This window comes from Camelus bactrianus, chromosome 15 (genome assembly GCF_048773025.1).
Source record: "Camelus bactrianus isolate YW-2024 breed Bactrian camel chromosome 15, ASM4877302v1, whole genome shotgun sequence".
Classification (NCBI taxonomy): Eukaryota; Metazoa; Chordata; class Mammalia; order Artiodactyla; family Camelidae; genus Camelus; species Camelus bactrianus.
The window spans coordinates 53,946,831-53,973,616 of NC_133553.1; the positions used below are offsets into that span (position 1 = coordinate 53,946,831).

At 37.8% G+C, this 26,786-nt stretch overlaps 1 protein-coding gene across 11 annotated transcripts in view; it reads left to right on the top strand.

Annotated features, from left to right (window-relative positions):
* CCDC85A (coiled-coil domain containing 85A) overlaps window positions 1–26,786 on the top strand; it is a 1,028,435-nt gene that overhangs the window by 563,945 nt on the left and 437,704 nt on the right. Inside the window, exons 4-7 of one of the 11 annotated variants that reach the window (XM_010951881.3) lie at window positions 13,278–13,412; window positions 16,622–16,738; window positions 20,298–20,396; window positions 24,355–24,591. The exons of 2 other annotated variants lie outside the window; for them this stretch is intronic. In XM_010951881.3, the coding sequence (XP_010950183.3) occupies window positions 13,278–13,412; window positions 16,622–16,738; window positions 20,298–20,396; window positions 24,355–24,444 (441 nt within the window). In that variant the 3' untranslated portion in view covers window positions 24,445–24,591. Of the gene's footprint in view, window positions 1–13,277; window positions 13,413–16,621; window positions 16,739–20,297; window positions 20,397–24,354; window positions 25,499–26,786 lie in introns of those variants that run through there. 8 more of the 11 variants (XM_074341159.1, XM_074341164.1, XM_074341160.1 and 5 more) reach the window with 8 other exon arrangements.

Below are 26,786 nucleotides of genomic sequence, written 5' to 3' on the forward strand. Positions count from 1 at the left end.
CGTTTACGCAGTGTCCCTTCCCTCACTGGGGAGGTGCAAATTACTTTGGAAACAGCAGAGGGACGCAAAGGCTAGTTCAGTCTCCCGCGTTTCCTGTGGATCGGGAAGTGAGGAGCGAGCGGACTAGGCAGGTGAGAAGCCAGGAGTGGTTGACATCAGAGGATCCAAGGGGTGGAAGGGAGCTTACAGAGCCACATGTATGTGCAATGCTAAATGGTGACTGATGGCAGCCTAGCAGTTAGCAGGCCTCTCTCTAGCCCTTGGTGTTTTCGGAGTGCCTTGTAGTCAGGTTTCTTGGTCACCCTTCACAGCCTCCACATGAGGCTGGCTGACAGGCCCCTCCATCTTAGCACTGAGGATGGGTGACTGGCTGAGGGTCACACAGTGAGCAGCTTACGGAGTTCATTAGTCCCTGGGTCACTTCTCTTTTCAGGTAGCAAAATGCTATCCCTCGCCCTCCCCCCTTTTTTTTTTGAAGACAGCTCTAGCCAGCCCTAGAAAACCTATTATTACTGGTTAACCTGATTGTTTTCCAGGCTGATACCAATGCCAAAATTCTAACTTTTAAAAATTCTTTTTAAAAGTTTGCCTTTCTTAAAGCTTTACAATGTAACTTTTCAGAGCTCTTCAGAAAATGTTCGCTATGTATTTTAAAGTTTAGCCACATCCTTCACTTGGGTAGTGCTCTTAGAATTCTGGCCCTTTTATTCCTCTTAAGTTCTTTATCCAAAGACTAGGAAAAAATACAATGTTTTAACAAGGAAGATTTGGTTTGAGGCACTAGCTATGGTCAGAGCTTGTACGGACGGATGAGGTGAGACTGTTTCCTATTTCAGTTATTCTTTAATTCTCAGAATTTCATAAAGGCTGGACAAAAGCAGTGACTTTGCTATTTGGAATGAGAAATGTTGATATTTACCATTAGATTGGTTCAGGGGCAGTTATTCAATGATGAGTGATTAGTGGGCTTTCTCTGCTTTTCGTAGTGTAACCAAAACCACTCGCCATGCAGGGAATGGGATTTCTGGAGGTCGGGGAAAGCTGATGACTTGTTTTGGCCATTCCTTCAATATTTTATCCCTCAAATATTTTTTAAGCATCTCTTATATACAGATACTATTTTAGACAATGGTGATACTGCCCTGAATAAGAAATTCATGTGGACTGCATTTTAGTAGGTGGACTATTATTTGAAAACCATCAACACGTATTGTCTGTAGTGACCATCACTGTAAAGAAAATAAAAGCAGGATACAGAATTGGAGAGTGACTGAAATAAAAGGTATTTTACTTGGAGTTAGAAGAAGCCTCTCTGAAGAGGTGAGCCCAAGGAAGGAAAGGATTATGGCTGCAAAAGTCTTGCAGTAAGTGAGACCAGCAAGGACAAAAGAGCCTCAGGTAGGAATGAGATAGGCATGTTTGAGGACTCAGAAGCTGGAAGGCTGGAGTGACTGGAACAGAATGAGTGAGATGAAGAGAAAGAAAAGATGAAGTCAGAGAGACAGGCAGGGAACAGACCCGGTGCGCTGTTTGACCAAGGTCATGTGTGTGGATTTAGGTCTGAGTTGATGGAAAACCACTGGAGGAATCAGGCAAGGGTGTGATATCATCTGTTTACATTTTCCAAAGGTCTCTGTGAATGTTGGGTTGAGACCAGACTGAAGAAAGTAGACAGGGAGAGGGGACACAGGTGCACTCATCAGGGAGCTACTTTGGTAGACTAAGCGGGCTGATGATAGCTTGAACCAGGGGTGGAAATGGTGAGGAGGTGTGGGATTCACAGTGCTATGTTTTGAAGTAGAGCTGAGAGTGCTTTTTGACAGATTGGATGTGAAATATAAAGGAAAGAGACCACACATGGCTTCACAGGCCCCAGGAGGAGCTGTTTACATAGACCTTGTGGTGAATGGCAGCCCAGGGGTGGTAGAGTGTTGCTGTCCTGGGAAGAATCAAGGATGGTCCCTGGATTTTGATCTAAGCAACTGTATGATTGTTGGTGCTTTTTACTGAGATGGGAAGACTGGGAGGAACAGATTAGGGGGTGCAGGGGAATCAAGTTCTATTTTGGGCGTGGTAATGTTGAGATGTTGGACATCAACAAGGAGATGTCATACATATGTGCATATATGGAACTCATGGGAAAGGGCTAGATATAAGAATTTGAAAGAATCCATGGCCATGGGACTGAATTAGAAATTTCTGTGAATGAGTGTTGAGAAAAAAGAGAAGTGGTGTGTGGACTGTGCCCCAGGACCCTCCAAGATTTAAAGGTAGGGAAGGAGAATTATTTATGTTAGGAAGTAGTGCACAAGTAGACATATTTTTAAATCACTTACTGTCGTCCTTCCCTAGAGTAAGAGCTGTTTGTGAAAACTGAGCTCGTGTGTTTGTGATGTTTCCTTTTGGGTTCTAATGGCCTTCTCAGTAATGGGAGACCTCCTGTCTCCCTGCTGGTGGTTCTGGTACAACCACGTGTACAGAGGCTGCACGGCCTGGATTCGTTTGGGCCACTCTCGTTTCTGTAAACCTTTAAGAGTCAGATCATTGCAAACGCTCCGAGACTCAGCTTCCAGCAAATGGCCTGGGTGGAGCTGCGGTCTGACAGGCAGCTGTACTGATTTGTGTTATGCCTGCGTAACCTGGGGCGGCCGCCACCCTTGGATGAAGCTGACTCTCTCCACCTCTCTGTTGACCTCTCTCCTTCCTATCTTGACCTTCCCATCTTGTGCGGGAGCTTTGTGGACTGGAGGCTGCTTGAAGAAACTGTAGACCCTTCCTTAGGCCAAAGCCAGGGCAGTAACCACCACCTCACAGTGTAATAGTTCTTAGTCAGCTCAATGAGTATTTGTCTTCAATATCTGTTTAGTCCCTGGGGCTCTAGCTTCATGTCTTCCACTGGGCTCTGAAGAGTCTGAAGTATTTAACACAGTCGGCTCTGCTCTGCAAGCCAAGTGCAGTGTTAGTTAGCATTACCTTCTTGCTTTTGCATCTACACTGGCATTTCAGTTCCATGCCCTGATTCTCAGTCCTACTCATGCTCCCCCACCTTCCTTTTTTTATAAGCCTGAGACTTAGAAATATTCAGGTATGTTTGTCTCAGCAACAGTGCCGTAAACTTTTACTTTTTAACGTCAGCCTGATTGGAAAGCCATTTAGATCTGTATCATTTTTCTTTTTTTTTCTAGAAATGTCAGTGTTTCTCACTGGGAGGTGTATAGTTAATAAAAGACAAGAATTAAGCACATAAACTCCTTTACCTAGAAGCAGAATGTACGTAAGTCTAATTGTCCACATTTCCTACCTATTGTTTAACAGCTATTTTTTTTAACCAGTCCTTCATCATTGTTCTCTGTTGTTGCTCTGGCTACAGAGATACAGGGTGTTTACTGTTTGCGCCCTTTCAAGATAGTAATTCTTTTCTTCCTGGGGTTTGCCCTCTCTAATTCTTGTCAAAAGGCATCCTGCTAACTCCCGTAATTACTTTCATTTATTGTTTTTTTTTCTGGAAACTGTATTTAAGTTTCTGCAAGTTTCACCTGGAGTCATAGATATTTCAGAATTACTTTCTTTTCCTTCCAAGAACATGTTTTCATCATGGCATGGACTTAAAATCATTTACATTTTAAATATTTTGCAAATGCTTATTTTACATATCATAAGAAAACCATTTTTGGGAGGTATTTGTGAGAAAGATGCTTTTGCGTTTTATATTGTTAATGACCTCTTTGATCTCGATTTTAAAATCTAAAAGAGTTTGATATATAACTTCCCCTGGCATTTCCTACCTGGTTAATGGCATGACCATTTATTTAGCTGGTACCCAGCCAGAAAACTGGGAGCCATCCTGGATTCCTCTTTCAGCCTGTCTGCATTCAAATAAATATTAAGGCTCAAAAGGTCCTGCCCTTTAATCCATCAATATCATCCTTTTTATTCCTTCTGCTATTGTCCTGGGTAAGTGACGGACAATCATTTTTCATTTGAACCTCTTTGTTCATCTTCTACTTGGACTTCATCCCAGCTAGTCTTGTCCCACCCAAATCATTCTCCACATTATTACTAGAGCAATCCATAAAACCAAATCAGACCTCATCACACAGCTCATGCCTCAGCACAGAGTAAGTTTCAGATCCTTCGTATGGTACAGAACGTTCTCCATGAGCTGATTCCTGCCCTTCGTGGCAGCCTCAGTCCTTGCTGCTCCGTCCCTTGCATTCTGGGTGAACATCCTCCTGAACAGGACAACTGTTTAAAGTTTCAGGTTCTGTAGACTGAAGCTCCTTACCACCTCAGCTGTGATTCAATAGGCCTCAACCTTAGCCATTATTTGACATAATAAATGAGGAGTGAGTGAATAAATATTATGTTTTGGCTTCCTTAGCTGGGAATACCTGGATACTTACAGATTAGCCTATGAATTAGCTAATGACACTTTTGATGATAATTTTTTTATATTCACTACTTGATGTTTGGCATTACATAATGATTTTGATGGAAATCAGCACATGCTTTGGATGCCTCAGTAATAATGTCTTATTTCCACTTTTGGTCTGCTAGCCATTCCTGATAATCTCTTCAGTTACTGTGGGGTTTTTGTTTGTTTGTTTGTTTAACAAACTTGAGCTTCACTGTAGCTTTAGAAATAGACGGGACTGACTCAAGATTTTCAGGATAAATTTATTTTGCTCAAATAATAACTGATTAATGAGAGATAAAAAATAGTGGGAATTTAGTCTGTGTTTAAATTGTGTAGACTTAAATTGTGTATGCCCAAAATATGGGCCATCACAGAAATGTCCATTTCAGGCCATTCAGCACTCTAGAAGTGTGCTTTAGTTACCTGACAAATAGTTGAGCACCTACTAGTTACCATGTACACAGGCACACAAGTAAAGCATTTACACAGAGATTTCTGAGATGACAGAGGAAAAGCCAGTCTCATACATAGATTTTGATCATCCTTTGATACATTAAGTTTATTGAGCAACTACCTGTGTAGATAGCATGTCATTCATTATGATTACAGAAATAATAAACATCCAGTGCAGTCACCTCAAGTTGCTTTGAGATACATTAAACATTACTGTAAAATGTGACAGGGCTATGAACAAGAGTCTGTATCGGCTCACCTTACAGTGAGTGGTCAGGGTCATTACACCCATTTGTGAAGCCATGAAAGCAGAGTTCATGTGATCATGACTTGTTCATCAGCAGAGCCAGGACTGAAGCAAGCTTTTTCCAAAACCTATTCCAGAACAAGAGAAAGCGTATGAGGGAATAAGGAAACAAAATCAAGAGAGTGACATCCTGGGTCACACTAGTGTGGGACATGGAAAGCATGGGATCCAGAGAAGCATCACTGGGACTCCATACCCAAAGAGAAGGAAGTCAGAACCGGAAATAAACTCTTCTCTTAATAACTGTATTTAGCTAGAACCCTACTGCTTTTTGTTTATGTCATGACTCATGCAGTATTCCAAAGTGAATTGTTAGCAACTCTCAACAAATTCTTTCGATGATGTTGTAAAATCTCAAGTCTCAAAATCCTTGGGTTATTAGAGATGCAGACTTCATGTAACTTGTGGCCGCAGTTCTGGACCCGCAGTGGAGAAAGTCAAATGGGGCCCGAGGCTGATGTTCGGCTGGGTTGCACCGGTTCCTCTGTAGGCGTTATTAATATTCACACACTTCTGTTCTGAGCCCTCAGAGCCCGTGGGCCATTCCAAACCACCCTGATCCTCCTCAGATCTGCAGGCTCTCCCAGGAGCAAAATGATGAGTACAAAAAATGGAAGACTTTCAGGGCCCCAAACCAAAAGAAAAAATCATCACAGTTTGTGTCTTAATAGACTTTAAGCTGTAGTAGGAGCTTGTATTAGCTAGTCTTAATAATCTTTTAACTGACAACACTTAGGGGAGTCCTAACGTGTAGTAGGGTCTTAGTAATTGAGAGCTGTGATGACCAAGACGTGTCCACAAGGAGTCTTCTACCTACTGAGGGGACAAACATGTCAACAGACCACAGCCCTTAGCTGCATGTGAAGGAGAGAAAGGGCCCTGTTTGGGTCCGGAGTTCTCTCCCTCTGAGTCCCCTCTGCCTGCCTGTCACAGGATGCTCTCGTCTGCACTGAGATGTTGTTTCAAGTGTCAGGGCCCTGATTTCTATTTGCTGGCAATTTTATTCTTTCCTAGTGTGACTACTTAAATAGACTACCTATTGTATGGCTGAGGAAGTTCCATTTTCTTCCATAATGTCCACAAAGCCCGTTCTGCCAACTTTATTCTCTGTGGGATTGGTGTCTCAATTTTCATGGCGCTGCAGCGTGCTGTTTCTCTCCACGCTGAGAGCTCTTTGTTCTTTGGACTCCTGCCCTGTGCCTGTCCAGTCAGAATTTTGTTTCTGCTCATGTTGTTACAGAAGGATGTATCAGGTATTTTTAATTCTGTTCCTTTTGTTAGAAAGGGCACTTTCCTGTTTGGGGGTAGAAATAAGGATGCCTTTATACTTTGAGTCCTTGAGGGCTAAGGCTGCATTTCCTTTAAAATCATCATAAACTCCAAATCACGTGGGTGACTTGTCTTCATATGCAAAATCTGCTACAGAGCTATCACCAGAAATTTGGCTTGGCAGTTTTCCAACATACTTCTTTCTCTAAATCAGGGTTTCTCAAATTGAGCACTATTGACATTTGGGGGCTGGGTAGCTCTTCGTTGTAGGGGGCTGTCCTGTGCGTTGTCAGACAGTCAGCAGCGTCCTTGGCTGCCACCCACTAGACGCCCACAGATACTGCCCAGTTTTGACAACTAAAAATGTCCACAGACATCTTTGCCAAATGTCCCCCGCTGGAGGGCCAAATCACCTCAGGTTCAGAACTGCTCTAAATAATAAACATGTGAAAGTAGACTGACAAACAAGTTATAAAATGTGTTGTCAAGCCAAGCAAAAACATTCATGATAATGACAGCAACTATTTAGAGAGCACGTAACGTGGGCCAGGCACCGCTGTAAAAGCTCTTTTCATGTGAGTAACCGAACGCGTAGACTGAGGTACCACTGCACCATTACTGCACACATTTTACAGATGAAGAAACTGAGGTGCAGAGAGGTCCTGAACCTGCTCAGTGTCAGATCAAGAATCTGAACCTAGGCATTGTGACCCTACAGTCCAAACTTAACTGTGCTTCTCTTTCAAAAATTTACTGTTACAGATACCAACTGGCATAGTATGGGCTATTATCTCTGGTAGGTACTCAGTAAATATTTGTTGAGTGAATAAATGACTGAAGTTCTGTAAATCCAGGAAACTGGCTAATATTTTAAATCAGTATTGAATAGATCATTTAGTTTATTTAAATTAAAAATGTACTTTTCTCTGAATACAGTCAACTAAATATTACCTATTAGAGAAAAGCAGAGAGTCTCTGAATATTTCTAAGCCCATTCACAGGAATCTTTTGGAGAAGATTTGTCAAGGTGACCTTTAAAAATGTCTTCTACTCTGAGCTTTTATTTGTTTACTGGTGTAGTATTGCAGTATGTCAGAATGAAGACTGGTCAGTCTGAACAAAGTATTATTTTCCTGATGAGATTAAGCAAAGCAACTTCTCCTGCTACACAGTAAGGAAAGAGAATTCATCCTGCCTCCTGAACTAGCTATGCATGCTCATGAGGTCTGATGCACTATTTGATAGTTTGACCTCACTTCAGGACTTATAAAAAATTAAACACCTTTAACTAACAGGAAACCATTTTAGCCGATCAATCTTTAGGCTTTCATAGTCAGCTTCCTATAATAGGTAAGAGGGCTGGACTCTAATGTTTGTTACAAATGCATTATATCTGATTTATATCTAAGTGGGAAGCCTATGTTCTATATGATAAAATATAAAAACATAATATTCTTTTATTCCTGTTAAACTTTTTAAAATGTACTTCTACAAGGCAACAGAATGGAAACTTCCAGAGTGTTGATTAAAGTAATTTTACTAAAACAGTAATAAATAAAATGTAATCACAAAATAGCAAGATGATAACTTAATCACAATAGCTTCATCTTGCTAGTTCTCTTAAAACTCACATTATGAATTAGAATAATTTTACTCAGAGACCGTAAGTAATATGAGTGCTTTCTTTTTGTTTTGATGATCTTTTAAAATTTTGAATGGCTTCACTTTTTCCCCTTAATTCTGAAGAAGTCAGTTATTTTAAGGACAATACTAAAAAGTATCCTAAATCTCAATTTTCATGGAAGGAGAGCTCCCAGATACCATGTGATGAAAGGAGGAAGTGGTACCGTGTGTTTTGTCTTATTCAGTGATTTGAAGGGATGCTTTTGTTTCCTGATCTAGGGTGTTTGCTTACAGTATCAGAATTCATGACTTATTTTATTTTCATATAATAATTCTCATATATAATTTTTTAAATGTTTTTTATTAATTTTTAAATTGAAGGTATAGTTGATTTACAGTATTAGTTCCAGGTGAAGTTATAGTTTATTTACAATATTAATTCAAGGTGTACAACATGGTTATTAAAAATTTTTATAGATTATACTCCATTTAAAGTTATTATAAATTATTGGCTATATTCCTTATACTGCACAATACATTCTTGTAGCTTATTTATTTCAATACCTAGCAGTTTGTACCTCCTAACCCTCTACCCCTACCTTGCCCTTCCCCTTTCCTTGCCCCACTGGCATCCACTAGTTTTTTTCTCTAGATCTATGAGTCTGTTTCTATTTAGTTATATTCATCCTTTTTTTTTTTTTTAAGATTCCACATATAAATGATAACATCAGTGTTTTTCTTTCCCTACTTTATTCCACTAGGCATAACACTTTCCAGGTCTATCCATGTTGTTGGAAATGGCAAAATTTCATTCTTTTTTATGGCTGAGTAATATTTCATTTATATACATATATCTCACATGATCTTTATCCATTTATCTATTGATGAGCACTTAGGTTGCTTCCATATCTTAGCTATTGTAAATAATGCTGCAGTGAATATAGAGGTGCATTTATCTTTTCTAATTACTGTTTTCATTTTCTTTGGATAAATACCTAGGAGTGGAATTGCTGGACCATATGGTAGTTCTGTTTTTAATTTTTTGAGGAATCTCCTTACTGTTTTCCATAGTGTCTGCACCAATTTACATTCCCACCAATAGTGTACAAAGATTCCCTTTTCTCCACATCCTCACCAACATTTGTTATTTGTGGTCTTTTTGATGATAACCATTCTAGGTGGTATCTCATTTTGGTTTTGATTTGCATTTCTCTGATGATTAATGATGTTGAGCATCTTTTCGTGTGCCTGCTGGGCATCTCTGTGTCTTCTTTGGAAAAATGTCTATTCAGGTCTTCTGTCTATTTTTTAATCAGGTTGTTTTTTGATACTGAATTTTATGAGCTGCTTATATATTTTGAATACTAATCCCTTATTGGTTGTATCATTTGAAAATATTTTTCCCATTAAATAAGTTGTCTTTTCACTTTGTTGATGGTTTCCTTTGCTGTGCAGTTTCATTAGGTCCCATTTGCTTATGTTTGCTTTTGTTTTCCTCAGGAGACAGATTCTCTCCCCCCAAAAAATTGCTACAATTTATGTCAGAGTGTTCTGCCTATTTTTCACTTTGTTTTATAGTTTCTGGCCTTACATTTAGGTTTTTAACCCATTTTGAGTTTATTTTTGTATATGGTATGAGAGAATGTTCTAATTTCATTCTTTCACATGTAGCTGTTCAGTTTTCCCAGCACTATTTATTGAAGAGACTGTCTTTTCCCCAGTATATATTCTTAACTCTTTCGTCATAGATTAATTGACCATAAATGTGTGGGTTAATTTCTGGGCTCTCTATTCTGTTCCATTGATCTATGTTGTCTGTCTTTGTGCCAGTACCATACTGTTTTGATTGCTGTAGCTCTGTAATACTCTGAACTCAGGGTGTGATACCTCCAGCTTTGGTTTTTTGTTTTTGTTTTTTTTGTCAAGATTGATTTGGTATTTGGGGTCTTTTGTGATGCCATTTAAGTTTCAGGGTTATTTGTTCTAGTACTGTGAAAATGTAATGGGTATTTTGATAGGATTGCATTAAATACGTAGGTTGCTTTGGGGTCGTATGGACATTTTAAGAATATTATTTCTTCCAACCCATGAATATGAGATATCCTTCCATTTATTTGTATCATCCTCAATTTCCTTCATTAGTATTTTATTCTTTTCAGACTATAGGTCTTTTGCCTCCTTGGTTAAATTTATTCCTTTGTATTTCATGCTTTTGATGCAATTTTAAGTGTCATTGTTTCCTTACTTTCTCTTTGGTAGTTCATTATTAGTGTATAGAAAAGCAACAGATTATATGTATTAATCTTGTATCCTGCAGCTTTGCTAAATTCATTGATGAGCTTTATTAGTTTTTTGGTGGTGTGTGTAGGATTTTCTCCATATAGTATCATCTGCAAACAGTGACACTTTTACTTATTTCTTTCCAATCTGTATTTCTTTTATTTCTTTTTCTTGTCTGATTTCTATGACTAGGACTTCCAACACCATGTTGAATAACTGGCAAGAGAGGACATACTTGTCTTGTTTCTCATCCTAGAGGAAATGCTTTCAACTTTTCACCACTGAGAATGATGTTAGCTGTGGGCTTGTCATACATGTTCTGCGTTATGCTGAGGTGTGCTTTTGTTTCCCTATCTAGGATGTTTGCTTACAATATTAGAATCTGTGATTTCTATAAGGAGTACTTGCCACGTAGCAAATTATCTGTCACTTACCTCCCACACAGTCTTGATGCAGAGCATCACTTTGCTATTAGCATTTAGGCTGGACCATCACTACACCTAAAATAATTTGCAGGTTACTCTATGTAACTATATATAAAGTGGCTGCTGAGTACACAGATTTCTGTTGGAATAGTAGAGTCATTCGTGCATGACCTTTTTAAAATGCATTTGGATTTTTGGAAAACTGCAGAAAACAAAGCAAAATAGAATTCCTCAGAAAATAGGGAGTGACTTTCTTAAGGTTGTTTGGAATTGTCCTCCCAGTGGATGGTCAGAATCTGGGGTTTTCCCGCTTCAGGCTCTGAAGTTGCTAGAAACAAGTTCAACCACTGAGTTACTTTACTGAAGGCTTGTTTTCTACAGCTGTCTTCAGAAAAGAGCAAGATTGTCAACTGCAGAGCTAGCAAAGAGCTAACCCTTCATTAGTTTATAAATACTATTCAGATATATTTTACTTGAAGGTCAAAAATGATGGCTGGTCCAGAACACATTTTTTCCATGGCCTGGATTAAAATAAAACATTGCTAACATCAGTAGAAAGTCAATAATCCTGATTCTAAGAGTACCTTTTCCTTTAAAATGGTGCTATCTTCAGGTACTTTATTCTTCCATAAAAATCTGGCCTGTATATTGTCCCCTCTTATGAGGTTAATAATGCTATACAAGCTGTAGTTAATATGTTTTAAAAGAACCTTTTACAAGATACTGAAAGTCACAGCTGTCGCATGTTGTATCTACTTTTTGAAAGTGCTCTTTCCAGCAGGCATCTAAATGGTTAGAGATGTTACCTTAGATGTCAGGGTTATGATTATAAGCTTTGTTACAGTGGAGAGGCACTGGGGTTTATTCTCACTATACAGTAAAGAAGAGTGAAAGGAATTTTTATGTTTCACTTGGTTGTTGAATCCAAAAATCGTTAAGATCTGAGCGATGCATCAGCCCTGAAGAGAACCAAAATTGGAAGAGAGACCTCATTTGTCAAAAATCTGCATTAATGATCATCTCAGAAATAGAACCATGCAGATTGGGGTGGGAAGTGAATTTTAAGCCATCAGCCATGTTATAAATTATTGGATATACCTCTTTTTTGATGATGGAAATAAATAACACACTGGCACGTGAAATGATTACTAAAAAAGCAAAGTTTAAATCAGTGTTGCTTTGATGAAATGGTCATTATGGTCCAGGTACAAATATGTAACTTTCTGTTTGTTACATGTGGGGAATATGTGTGACTTCTTAAATAGGTAACTGGTACTGATTTTGTAGATTCAGAAAAATGTGAGTACCAACTGCTGGCCATCACTAGTCCCCTTTTTTACTTAAGACCATGGTACATTTTCTTTATTGTTCTTTATTGTTCCGCCTCCAAAAATTAAGAGTAAAATAAAAATGAGACCAGGGCTACCCACATACTTCTAGGATAATAGATTTATGAGAACTAAACATTATGTATTCATTCTCAGTCTTCTAAAATTAACTTAAACGTTTGGACACTGGAAACTATATTTTGGACTATATTTGCAAATTTTCTGTATTAAAAAAATTTTTTTTTTCTTATTCCTTAGGACAGCATTCTTAGATACAGGTCTTAGTGAAAGTTGGCAGGGCCAGGAAATTATGGTCAAATGAGTGCATTTTGCTTCTGATCATTTTAATAAAATTACAGTTTGGTCATGGGGGAGGGGTGGGTAAAGGTCAGGAAGTGGTATAGTGTGTACTAGGCATGCATGAGGTCCTAGGTTTGATCCTAGTACCTCCATTAAAATAAATAAACCTTAATTACCACCCCCAAACAAAGTACAGTTTGGGTATGGGAAAAAACTGAAATTTAGGGAAAAAATTTTTTGTATTTTCTTTTTATGTCAGTTATGTGATATCTCTAGTTCCAACCAGTACAGACATTTGGGAATTGCATGATTATCAAAATTTCTATTAATTAGTTATCTGTCTCACATAAAATAGTAATTTTAATGCAGTGGTGGTCTCTTAGTTTATTATATACTTACAATGTGCAGAAATTTTGCTGAGAATTTGATGCAATGTCAGTTTTTCTGAGCATTATTGAATATACCTACCCAATCTGTGTTTCTTAACAAAAGGTCAGTGTGTTCCCAATTGCATTTAAATAATTTCTAAGATTTATGTTAATTCTCTGTCTCACAAGTAAAACCAACAAACTTAAGTTGTATAAATAGCTTCAAATTTTTCCTGGAATTTTGGCATTGTCATCCATCTCTTTTTGATAGCTTGAAAATTAATTATACCTTTGCCCAAAACTTTAAAAACAGTTCAGTATTGGCTCTCAGGTATCGGAATTCAGTGAGTTTGTTTTAATTTTTTCCCTCATTAGAGGTGCATGTTACAAGCTTGCCATCGTGGTCATTGTGGTTCATTTCATTAAGCTTCTTGTTCTATCTGCTTTCTTGAGACTTGGGAAACAGTATTTTTCTGAGTGATTGTACTGTATTGTTCCAAATATAAGGCCACCCAGAATAGAAGGCAACCTCCAACTAGAAACAGCTCAAATATGGAGAAAGGCTGGGGGCCCAGAGCCCGGCGGGTCTTGCAGTGGTGGCAAGGGTGCCGAGGAATAGGACGATGCCTGCCCACTCTCCCGGTGAGTGAAGATGAGTCAGCTGCTGACTTTCTTGTGCTTGACCAGATCACTTCTGTTGCTAGAGGAAAAGTTACACTGAGGGGGGAGAATAAATCAGTCCACATGAAAGAAAGTCACTGTGTATCCACATCAGGGGAGGGAAGGCTGGAGTATAGACTGTCACCTCCTCAACAGTTGCCTTCAGTGTTTTTTCCCTAAGTCTGGGAGAGAAAGTTGAGTAACCCCAAGCACTGGAGAAGGAATGTACCTGCACCTTTCATGAAAAGGAATTTAAAGGTCAGTGGCCATGTAAATGCATTGTTAGACACCAAAAGATGTCTTAACAGCCAGCCTAGAAAATTATCTCTTGCCCCTTTCAAACTGGTGGGGTGTGTACTATGTGATCACAGGTAGCTTTAAAACAAGCATCCCCGAAGCTGGGAGTCACATTTCCAATTTTATTAGGATATTTCTCTTTTTAAATTTCCTGTCTCCTGAGCCAGCCAAGATACAATTTAAATAACAGGCTAAAATCTTATTGAAATAAACTCCAAGGGACTGTTTAAAATCATTGTTGTGCTAGTATTTCACTCAGCATGTTTCAAATAACACTTCAGTGAAAATGCTTTAGTCCACTGAGAGTATGTATTGACAGAGCCCAGAGAATTCTCCAGATATTAGTCTGACTCTACTAATAAGAACACAGAAACCTAACCTTTGATTTTATAGTAACTAAATGAGATGTGATAGAATGAGCTGCTTGTTTCTGCTATAATCTAGAAAACTACTTAGCACCTGTTAGTGTACGACTCTACCAAGCATTTGGTTACCTTTGTGGCCTCAAAGAAACCACATAAAATATGAACTTTGACCTTTCTAGTGATTACTAGTCCATGGCTCACAAAGCAAATTTGAAGTAAAACTTTAACCCTCAGAGTTTTTTCCCATTATGTAGTTTCCATCATAGCTATTATTATTAATACTTCTTTAATAAAGGTGTTTTTCTGAATAGATAAGGATAGTCTTGGTCTACCCTTAAGTTTAAACAGTGCTAAATTGCCTACGGGTTTAGGGAAGTTACTTATCATCTATTTCAGATATTCTCCTAAACCAAAATACCCTGAAAGATAGAGGCCCCGTGCCCAAGGACAAGCAAGCTAGAATTGACATGCCTACCATTCTGCCAGGTCTGGAAAGGAACCTTTGAAACAGAAGGTCTGGGCAGAAAAGCATTTGAGGAGGAAAGGTATATAGCTCAGTGTCAGAGTGCATGCCAACCATGCATGAGGTCCTGAGTTTAATCCCTAGAACTTCCATTAAAAATAACTAACTAAGTCTAACAAATAAATAACCCCCCCCCCAAAAAAAATTACTAAGCATAAAAGGATCTGAAAGGATGAACTGGAAGGGAGTGCAGCCTAGAGGGGGAAGGCTCACTCCCTGCCGAGTTAGCTGACCCGTCAGAGGAAGCACAGCACTGCAGTGGTGGATCCCACATGAGAGGGTTGACATGAACTCTGTGTAATCTCAGAAGCCTTTTCAAGAGTCATAAGGGTGGTACCAGTAGGGAAAGAGAACAGTAGAGTACCAGAGCTATTGAGGGAAGAGCTTCCTTTATAACTCCCTTCATTTTGGAAATATTTGATCTCTGCAGAGGAAGATGTCCAAAATTTGGTGGTGGGGAGGGTGTGCCTATTAATCATCTTGAAACTTCAAATAGTTCCCCTTCTGTTATTTGTGTTGGGTACCATTATGTCTGATTTGATCCGAATTACAAATACAGGAAGACAAATCTTACAAATATTTATTCCCAGACAGGTTTGAGGCTATTATAATTGCATGTCCTGTGTCATCGCCTGCTATTAATTTAATCATTAGTCACAGTGGAGGACAGAAGCTGGAGAAGTCACCGAAAGGTCATATTCCATGACTTCCGCTCCCTGTTGGCTAGTGAGAGTGGGGGCAGGACCTGATCTGGTTGCATAAGGAAAGGAACATGGCCTCAGCTGGCTTGTGAGGTGGCAGAGGTAGCCTTCAAAGACATAGGAAGAAATGACAGTGACAAGGGAAGGGAGAAGATATTCCAAATTGCATAAATAATCTTTGTAAAACTCAAGAGTTAATTCTCTACAAATAGTATGGTTTGTATAAAACCCATACCTCTATTGCTGTGCTCAGCTTCTCCCTAAAATGCACACCGAAGCTCTGCTGTAGATGCTGGAGAACTAACGTCCCAGACCATTCTTGTTTCTTCCCTTGATGCAACCACACATGATGCTTCTTCAGTGGCGCCTTCTCAGGGGGTTAGGTCCCTAGGATCAGATTAAATGGAAGTTATTAATCTATTAGGTATGAAAAAATGTACAGATTTGTTGATGGACAAAAATTAAAACTTCTCAGGCCCTCAAAAAGAACAGCAGTTATCTACCCTCTTAGCAAAAACAATCTAATGGAATTCCCATTAGATTGTTTTTGCTAAGAGGGTAGATAACTGCTGTTCTTTTTCTTTCCTGATCCTTTAGTCTTGTTCCCAAGAAACCCCGAGAAAAAGTGACATTTTTACTTTTTCCCAGTTCCTGTATGGGTGACTCTGACTCTCACAGGTCGTATCAATAATGCCCAGGTTCTGATTTTTCAGCCATTCAGTGGAAGTCACTGAACTTAGAAATATGTCATTTGTGATCTATTTTGTCTTCCAATTTTTAAAAGTTCATAAGAGAATTATTAAAGAAAACATTTAATTTGGTTAAATCTCTTTGGGAAATGTTCCACTTTAGGTCTTTCCTTCAGACACTGTTTCTTTAATGCAGGAATATGACGTGTCTGCATTTTCTGAGACATATGGAAGATGGCATTTGTCTTGCTGAGTGAGCATGTTTAACTCGGCTGTGGAGTAACTCACCAATTCCCTACTCTTCAGTATCTTTTAAGTTTCAAAAATCATTCTTGAAATGCCCTTAATGGGCATTCCTTAGGGGGTATTGCTCTCTTTGGTAAATCAGAAGTGACATCTGGACATGCGTAGAGATGGCTCTTGTTTAAGGCTTTTTTGCTGGTTAAGCAGCAAGTGTCTTCCAATGAACAGGCTGACAGCATCTTAGGACAGGCTAGAAAAAAAAATGAACAAAATGGCTAATTCTCGTTTGGCAGTGCGATTGAATATTGAATGACATCTCTGCAGTTATAAACGACCTTTGTTTTAATAACAAAGTTGTTGATTTTCTACTAAGGGTTCTTTTAGGTTGTCATCAGGGGCTGATGGGAGTAACAGTTCACCCAACTCTCCAGCTAGCTTCAGTGGACATACCACACCTCAGCAGCCTGAACCCGTAATACATTCTCTTAAGGTAACCAACTGTGTACAACCGTTTATCTAGTACTTCAGTTGTGTGTGGCTCGTTTACTAGTCTGGTAATCCTCACGGTCTCTTGTTTTAACCATAGCTACTTTATTTTTTGACCCCTTATAGTGTAATGTTTTATCTTAATTTTTGAAGTATGATTTTAATTTTTTTAAACAATGGGTTTGAGTACTTATGGTTGAATCTCTAGTTTTATCATTTTGTTTTGAGAAATGTGATTCATATCTATCTGCATTGAAGCTAAAGTCTGTGCATGTATATCTATGTCTGTAAAATACTGTTTTAGGTATTTTCTGTGCAGTGTTTGTAACATGGGTGTCTTCAAATACAGGGAGTTAACAGTTGGCCAAAATAAGGAAGGATACCGTATTTTTCTTTCTTTATGCAATTGAAGTACACTGTGCAATTTACTAAAAAAAGTTTTGAAATAGAGACCTACTTTGTTCACCACTAAATAGAAATTAAGTCTTCAAACTAGTTAATGCTTTAATGCTTCTTTATAGAGTATTAGAAAATAGATATATAGTCTTAATCATGAAGCTGTTAAATTTTTAGGCTTTTACTTCAGATTCTGCAATGACTTAACAAAAGAGTTGGCTGAAAATTATCATTTATTTTTCTTTACCAATAATGAGATTTCCAGTAAGTAAAGTTAATAATAAGCAATGGAAATATTTACCTATCTATGAGAAGAAACTGCAGGCAATCAAAATCATCTTAAAAACTGAGACAGTTCCTTGAAGTTTTATCATTTTCAAAGTCTGAAACACTGGTTTTCAAATTACCTATAATTCCTACCACATAGCCTTGACCAAACCTTTCTGGGCCATAAACTAGGGAGAATGCTTCAGTCCTGCTTCTGCCACATGGGTTTCACAACTTTTCTAAAACGGTTTTGGTTTCAGAATGATTTATCAACAGCCTGACAATGCACTCTTTTGGAGTGGGCCACGCTGTCCTTGGCATGCGTAAAGTAAGGAAGTAGATGAGAACTTCCCAATACTTGCCTGACTTGAGGACGATTATGTTTTAGCAGTAGATTTAACCCCCCGTACTTTGCTATAACTTAGACAAAATGCACTGGCTTCTCCCAAACACATGCTGACTGCTGACAAGGGAGGTGGCAGAACCAGGCTGATGGCCAGTGGTGGTGCATTCGGCTTTTCCTGTCTCAGCTGGGAAAACTCAGAGCAGCTGAGGGGAATTCGCAGGAAGGCGCAACAGAAAGACGAGCACTGCCCTGCGTCTGGTGGGCGCTGGTTTACTGACTAATGAATGTCCTGCTCTCTGACAGCATCGGATACTGTTTAGTGGGAGCAGCATGCTAAACATACTGTTACTTTAGCACAAATCAGGCTCTAGCAATCAGAAAAGCATTTTAGAAATGGGAAAGCGAAGGAGTGGCCTCCATCGTGTAGTATTAGCGTCTGCAAATACTTACTCCAAATTCAGCACGCTGCCCTACTTTCCAAACCGTCTGAAAGCTGTCTCGCCCACTGCCTTATTAAATCAGATCAGCGTTGCAATCTTCCCCAAATTCCTCAATGCAGCTGTGTGAGTGTGGCCTAGAAGGAAGGGGAAGGAAAGGAGGAGCTCTTCAGTTTTCTCTGAATTCATGCTCTGATTTTCATATGAAATTTTATTATCTCGAAAGGAAGATATTATGTTATAATCAGGACACATAAGTGTCCTCACATGGCCAATGGGTAACACTGAGCAACTGAAGCATCTCGATCGGGTGCCTGGAGGCTCTTGAATATAGAACATGCATTTGCTTCCATGAGCTAACTGTGTCGTGAAACAGAAATATGTGCAAACATCGCCTCTGGGAAACGCATCTTTAGAATATCTCAATGTAAAAAAAAGAAGTGTAGCCACTAGACATGTCTTTAAAAGCTCCCAATCTAGAGCTGATTTATATCATACGATTTTTCTATCCAGAAAGGAATACTTAGGACAATGGCTCACTTTCTCATCTTCTGATAAATTAAAAAAAAACAAACAAAAAAACACCTCTAGAAACTCCAGACCATAATAAACTCTATGGTCATGGTTGGGGGGAAGTGTTGTAAATCAGTATGAGGAATTAGCACAAAAGTAGTAACACCACCTTTTTCTTGCTTTAAAATTCATGACAACTATTAATTGGAGCTTCACTTCATTTAGGAGAAATTAACTGATTTGAAGAACATTCTCTGAGGTGCATTATAAATTGAATTTGTAGGCAAATGAGCTTATTCCAGAAGTTCTTCAGTTTTCTATGAATGTTCACTGAGCACAGTCAGTGATTTCCTCTAAGTATACAAAGACTGTGAACTGACTCCAATAAGAGTTGAGTACTCGGGTGAGGCTCTTTTTCTTTTTTTTTTTACCACTGTCACAGCCTACTTTAAGAAGTAGCATCTACACAGTAATAATGGTTAGAAGTTTTCGGTTAATAAGCAAGTAGTTTGTGAATTAGATTATTACAGATTTGAACTCTTGTAAATATCTCTGTAGTCTCAGTAGCTATGAGCTGACATGAAGGTCCAACTTTAGGCTTAAATTATTTTGGTTCAGCTGTTCACTGGGGCAGATTCTCAGGTGACACCTTTAGGTGTGGCCATCAGCACTGACTATGATGACAGCAAAACCAAGGAGTTTAGCTGTGTTACAGTTCAGTGTGGATTCTACAGGAGCTTTTAGGAAAGGCATTCTTTTTTTTTTTTTAATCATCAACACTTTGATTTATAAGCTGATGTGGGGAAAAATAAATAGCACTCGAAGCCAAAGTTTTGTCCCCACATGAAAACCTTACAGATGTTTTACAAAGACTTTTATTCTCAATCCATTTAGTGATAATTTAGAGAAGTTGAATCATAGGTTTCTAAAACTGTTTAAAAGCATCTCATCCCCACTTTGCTCTAATGAAAAATAGTGTTGCTCGAATATGTTCACTGTTAGGGAGCCACTGCTTCTCTTTGCTATGGTCAAAGAGCTGTCTCCATAGTCCTTTCTGAGGCCCCGGGCACATGTCCAGGCGAGAACTGTCAGGTCAGTAGTGTTAATGTTAACAAAAGTTCTTATGTTACATATTCCTGGGTTCTGACCAGTGTCACCTGTCACTATCATCTTTTTTAGTCATTTTTTTCTACAGGCCGTGTCTACATATCATTTGGACTATTTGGCATGTAATTAATGGATATTGCTTATCTTTACAATGGAGCAAGAGTTAACTGACTGTGTCCAAATGGTTGACACAGTCAGGTTATGGTAATGACCAAATTAACTAAATGCATCTAATTATTTTAGACATTAATGAATTCAATTGACTATTAGTGATATTGCTCTTAATGGCCACGTGAAAATCAAGCAGAACTGACTCCAGATAGGTTTCAGAACAGTCAGCTATTTTAAAAGATTTTGCCATATCCTAATCCACCCTGATATGCAGACATGGAAAAACTAAAGGTTTTACAAAGTGGAGCTCCTCGATGGTTTTTATCCATAACTAACAAATTTTTTCTTTTCCGTGTGAAATTTGCTTCTCTTTTCAACAAATCCAGGTCTTGGATGTTCAGGAAACTATAGATCGTCAACAGGGTAAAGAGTATGAACATGACCTTAGTGAGACAGAAAAAGCTATAGTCAGAGAAATGTGCAATGTAAGTTTAATGTGCTTTATTGTGTATTCTGTGTTGAAAGCCTCATCACAGCTTAGTTATTGCTTCATGAATACCTACTTTTTAAAATGCTGCCCAATTGCCTTTATATTTTTATATGAAAATCAAACCAAATTCCCCTTGATTTTTATCTTTAGTAAATTTACTTGCAGTTTTATTAACACAGTAATGTTATAATATATTCAGGTAAGCGATCATCAGCCAATTCTGTATTCCTGAATGAACTGTGAAAGTTTGAGTAAATTTTCTAAAATATTACTAGTTGATAGCATCAGTTTCCATTTCATACTGTTTCTTAAAAGTTCCTTAAAATCAGTGTTTTAAAAACCTTTGATAAACAAAGAAAAACAGTCTTCTTCAAATTATTTGCAACTATACTTGGGGAAAAAGTCACTGTCTTAATTGTTAGTATTTCCCTAGTTCTTCATATATGCATGCTTCACATCATGCAAAGTAGTATCTTCACCTTTCACTGGTTGATTTAAGCTCAAAAAATAGTAAGAGGAGATAAATAAGAACTTAAAAGAGATAGACACAGAAATCTATACATGAAGTCGTGGAGGAGCAGAAAACTGACATGATATTTCATGATTGCATAATCTATGTAATGATTAATGTGATTTGAATTGTTTTATCTGTTTAAATTTTTGAGTAATAAGCTTAGATGTATCATTTAAGCAAGAATATAATTGGTGAAGCTTATTAAAAAGCTAAATAGAATATTGTAGGGGAAGACATTTGTTAAAAGCAAAAATTCATGGCCGATTAAGCACTGGTTTGAATTGGCTTTATATTTTTACCTTGATATTTTATCCTTATATTCTGTGTCCATTAGGATATCAAAATAGCTTAGAAATACCCTTAAGCTTTAGGCTATTAGGACCAGATATCTCATTTATCTCCCTCCCTAAGGTGTTCCTGGAATCCAGTAAATGTTAAATAGCAAGTCCCATCGGCATTTGTATGTGCTGGGGCAAGAGTGTCAGTCTCCTCCTGCTTGCTCGTGTTGTGGCTGGTTTTCTTTTGCAACCCTTTCCACAAATTTGCTTTCCTTTCCTGCATATGTTTTTGTCTGCTTTCAAAAGGTCATGAGTTCTAGATGTCATAATTTTCTAAATGCATCACTGTTCGTCGCCCTCTGTAGCTTTTCAACCTGTCCTTAAGGTTTTCAGTTTGAATATTTACCTTAACATTTGAGCCACACACCCAGGGATGCCTGTTGCATCTCATCTGTTGACTATATAATGAGAAAATTCAGAGACTGATGTAGAACTAGAAGGAACCAGAGAGGTCATTCCCAAGTGGTTCTCAAAGAGAAATATAAGGCTCTTTCCTAATTCTGAAGTCTGGGTTTCACCCAGATCACGAGCAATTTGGATAGGAACCCCTGGGTAAGAACCCCACACTTGCATTTTAAATTTGAAAGATCCTGAACCTAAGTTACCTGCTCAAATTGTTCCCTAATGAAGAGTGAAGTCAGGAGTATACCTAGATTTTCCTTGAGGACCAGCTCTCCCCACTTTCCCAAGTGTGATTAACCTGGACACTTCAATTCTCTTTCCTCAAGAATGAAAAGCAATGTATCTTACAGAGGAGATCATCTCCCTGTGCTGAATGCCAGAATTTTTGTAAATGACTGTTTTTTGATGAAAGATTTCTAGACATTAGAAAATTTATTTCTTAGTCATAAAAGACACCCACTAATGAATTTGATCTTGATTAGTTTTGCACTAATCTTTGTTTGCCTATATTTCCAAAAATCCTTCAAAAGGCCACAGGCAGTGGCACTGTCGTTGACTTCAGAAAGCCAAAAGCTTGTCCTCCTTGTTTACCTTCAGAAGTTCTCTGGAGTGTCTTTTCTGTCTTTGATCACCAAAATTTGAGAAAAGCAAGCTAGTTCAAATTTGATTAGCACGTCTATATTTGGAAACTATTTAAAAGCCAAGAGGAAAAATCACTGATTTAAAATATTTGTGTCACCACTGTAAGTTGTATCAGCATCGAAAACACATAGCAAATACTGGAGAATAAAGAAAAATACAGATTGTGAGTTTCATAGGTAAGTGGTTTCTTAGGAACTAGCTAAGATTCTGAAACCTATTAAACCTATGAGAGGAACTATGTGCTTTTACGGTTATGTCACAGAAATGTAAAGCTTTCTCATAGCATGAGATCAGGTAAGAGACTCAGGTAGAACCTAAAGATAACAGAAGTTTTCATCTCAGCCTCTGATATTCCTCCTGAAGAGAAGCTGTTGAAATCTGTACAATGAAAAGACTATTATTCATAGTACTATCATGTTGCTTAGTAAGCATGAAGTGCTTTTATTCTCTTCCTAAACTGTACCACAAAAATACACCACGCTCTAAGAAATTACCTTTTTGTAGTAATGGTTTTTCATCTTAGGTTTTTGTGTTTGGTTCTTGTAAATTCCCTGAGAACAGCTGAAGTGCTTGAGTGGTCATCTCAGCAACCATCTCAGTTCATATACCCACCTGTTCTGCTCTCTTAGTTAACTAATGTCCTTGACTTATTTGAGTTCTGCCTTCTCTGAGTTTCCTTTCACTACATGGTAATTTCAGGGGTAAGGCCCACTGCATTCTACATTTGAATACTTGAAGAGGGGTTGTACTTTTGAGTTATAATCCTCTACCGCCTTATATCCACGATCATTTGAGTTTATCCGTGAAGCATTCTGGGTAGATATAATTGTATATATCATTTAAGGGCTAGAAAGGGAAAGTCCATAGCACCCTTTGGCTTCCCGATTCAGAATTAGTACCTCTTCAGTCAGTTTATTAAGAAATGACACTTTCCTAACTCCCTTGTATGCAGCTAGAGCCCTCCACTGCTGTCATCATTCCTTTCCAAATATTTAAGGACCATAACTACAGCTCCCTTCAAATATGACCGGACATCTCCACCACACTGTAGTGTCTGCTAAACCACAGACACTAACAGTTCCATTTGGCTTATAAATGAAAGTAGACAGAACCCTATATTTTGTGTGTTACCATGAATGGTACTTGGTTTTTCCCTGGAGTATCTGCTCTTTTTAAAAAGAGAAAAAAAAATTATGAATAATTATGAGCTGACTGGTTTTGTGTTCATGTTAAAGCAGTATAAAGTTTTCACGGAACTAATCTGATCCTGATCCTTACAATGAAATACTCTAGAAGGGTTATGACTGCTACTGCATGTTTCCTAATTCACGTTAATGTATTGGTGTATCATTGTTGGTTTCAGTGGTCTTATTTTGACAGATTGTATCTATTTTAGTGATTCTTCAGTTTATTCTTATCTTTTCTCTGCATTTGGGTGCTTTCTATTGTGGTAATCTGAGATACCATACTGTTTGGTAGCCAAGACTTATGATAACTGAGGCCCCCACTCTGCAGGGAAAACTAGGGACATGTACTAGTGACCCTAAGGCTACCAGCTTAGCACTTAAACAGCTAAGAACAAAAACTCCTTCATGGTCCTTAGTGGATTAAACATTTTGGTATCCCTCATTATAAATATATAATATAGGAACCAGGAGGAATTTGCTCCTGTGTTCTGAATTCTGGCTACATATTAGAATCACATTGGAAACTTTAAAACATACAGGTGACCATTCCTGTTTGAGAGTAACTCCATGTAGGCAGTGTGCAGCCAGAGTTGAGGACCACTCTTGTAACTAAGGAAGCCGGCACCATCATTCTTGAATTTTGACCCTGGTTGCTAACAAAGCATAGCAGTCCCACCTGCTGAGCAGTTCTTGTGATTTAGAAACTTGCATCACATTTCATTCTGTGCTTGAGCTCATCATGTGGGTATCCTGTCTCTTGTCTTCATATCCCTCTTTGCTCCTCTGGTAGATTCTCCCATTAAAAAAAAACAACCCACAAATCTCTTTGCGGAAGAGGACAATTAAGGTACTTACTTTTCTTTTTTTAAGGTTGTATGGAGGAAACTTGGAGATGCTGCAGGTTCGTGTCCTGGAATTAGGCAACATTTGTCTGGAAACCAGTACAAAGGACCAATGTGAGAAGCACTCTCTTTCAAACATGACACATCACCACTGCCAGAGAGATAAGAGAGAAGAAGAGAGTGGTTTTCCACAAACCTGGACTCAAAGAATAACATGGAGTGATTGTACATTGCACATATTTTCCCTCTAAAATCTTCAGTATAACTGAAGTATTTTATGTCTCTCACTTTGATGTTCACAACAGTCAATCTCGAATAAGGTAGCTTTGAAAAAAATAACCATTTTGGTACCAATATTTTCATTAGAACTAAAAAGTCTTTGACTCTTCAGGTCTAAGATTGTAACTGGGAAACCTGCATGATTGGAGGAGTCCAGTAGAGCCTCTAGTTTTGATAGAACTGAATCATTGCATCATATAATGGTGGGAGTGTTCTACCATCTTGTATTCAAGATAAGAAAACGTGGTTTCCAGCTTCCCAAGTTGAAGAGTTGAGCACCTATTTCTTATATTTTAGTCAACATAAAACTAGTTCCCTGATGCATAATTAATTTGGATGCAAGATAAATTAGGTTTCTGAGGTTTTGTTTTGATTTTTGAGGTGCTAAAAATACCACATAAATTTTTCTTACCAGCTAGAAGGGTAGCAAGACTGTGTAGAGTGCTTATCAGAGAGTACCATTTATTTCAACTGATCAAAATAAATATACCTTTTCTTTTAAACCTGATGTACCGTTCATGAAGACATCTTGGGGACATATCAACCTCCATCTTTATTCAGTGTATTCATTACTGTTAATATTACCAATTTCAATTAAAGAACAATCACATAATTTTTCCAAGTGTTTCCAGCTGTGAGATGTCAATTTCTACAGTTTCTAGACATGCTGTTATATTTAATAAACTTTCTGTAAACTTTAAAATATTGCACTGCATTTATGAAAAAAGCTTTCTTTGCCTACAGCAGCTATCTAACGTTTTATGAAACTGACGCATGTCCTTCATTATTGAAACTAAAAGCTCTTGTTCAGATTGCTTGAGGTTTGAAGAGGAGGTGTGCTAGCTTTGCTTAGTTTCTTATTTTTGGTATATATATATATATATATATATATATATATATAAAAAAAAATAGACTGTGTGTATTGGAAATGCTATGATAGGTATTTTGTGTTTATCCAAATGCAATGATAGTTTCTTGTATGAATGTGCAAGAGGCCTGTGACAGAATGCTAAGTTTTTACTGTAGTTTAAGATTATAAAAGTAGGAATGCAACAATTCCCATTTTCAGATTTCTTCTAATTTACTCTGATTTGATTCACAGCAGGTATTCTGTTATTGCTCTTATTTTTAAATGGGCTTATTACACATGTATTAATTGTCACTGGTGAAGGAGTGTAAAGGAATTTCGTTATACTTTTCTGAATGTTATTGTGATGAAAAAGCAGCCCTCTGTTTTCAGAAAATATTTATTAACTAATTTGCTATAGAATTATCTCTCTAATTATCATAATTGGGTTACGATTTAAGCTCTTTTAAATGTTCTATATTTTGAGAATATTATTACTGTATAAAAGAAAATTACTTGCTATATTTACACCTTCTCTTGAAAAGCTTTCATCCTTAAATTGTTGTATTCCTATACTCTGAAGACATTTAAAACAAGTTTTTGTGCCTGCAGTAGAGCCTGCAGAAGCTAATACAAGGAACACTGGTCTTTTGACAAAAATACTTGTGTAAATTTTGATACTGTATTAAAACTATTTTTTTAAAGTTCTGCATAAAATTGAGTATCAAGTATATGTGTTCATCTTAGCAATGGTAATAAATTATTTAATCTCAGTGTTTTCTTCAAAATGTTTTTCCTAAATTGAGTAGATTTCTAATAGTCACTAAATATCATAGTGCTCCTGTGTGATGACAATATACAGAAGACCCACTGTCTCCAATATAAACAAAGCATGTTGAAATACGCTCCTAATGAGGGATTTAACATTCAGAGATTCCTCAAGTCACACTATCTTCTGTTATAATGGAGCTAAACATTTAAAATGATACTTAAGAATATTTAAAAGTAAGTTATTAAACCTTTCATATAGATTAAACTTCAATTACTTAGTAATCAAAAAGGAATATACTAGAGGGGAAATACTAAAGAAGTGGAAAACTCAGCCTCTGTATTTAAGCTTACACATTGTTGGGGGAAGATAATATACACATATGTCAAGACATAGATTGGAAAATACGCATATACACACATGTGCTCAGGCAAAGCACACACATACTTCCTGGAAATCACTAAGAAGACTGGAATAAGGCTTCCTGTACTTAGCATTAGCCCATACTTTAAATGACATAGTAGATGGACAGCCCAGGACCTGAATCTTGCTAATGCCCAATATG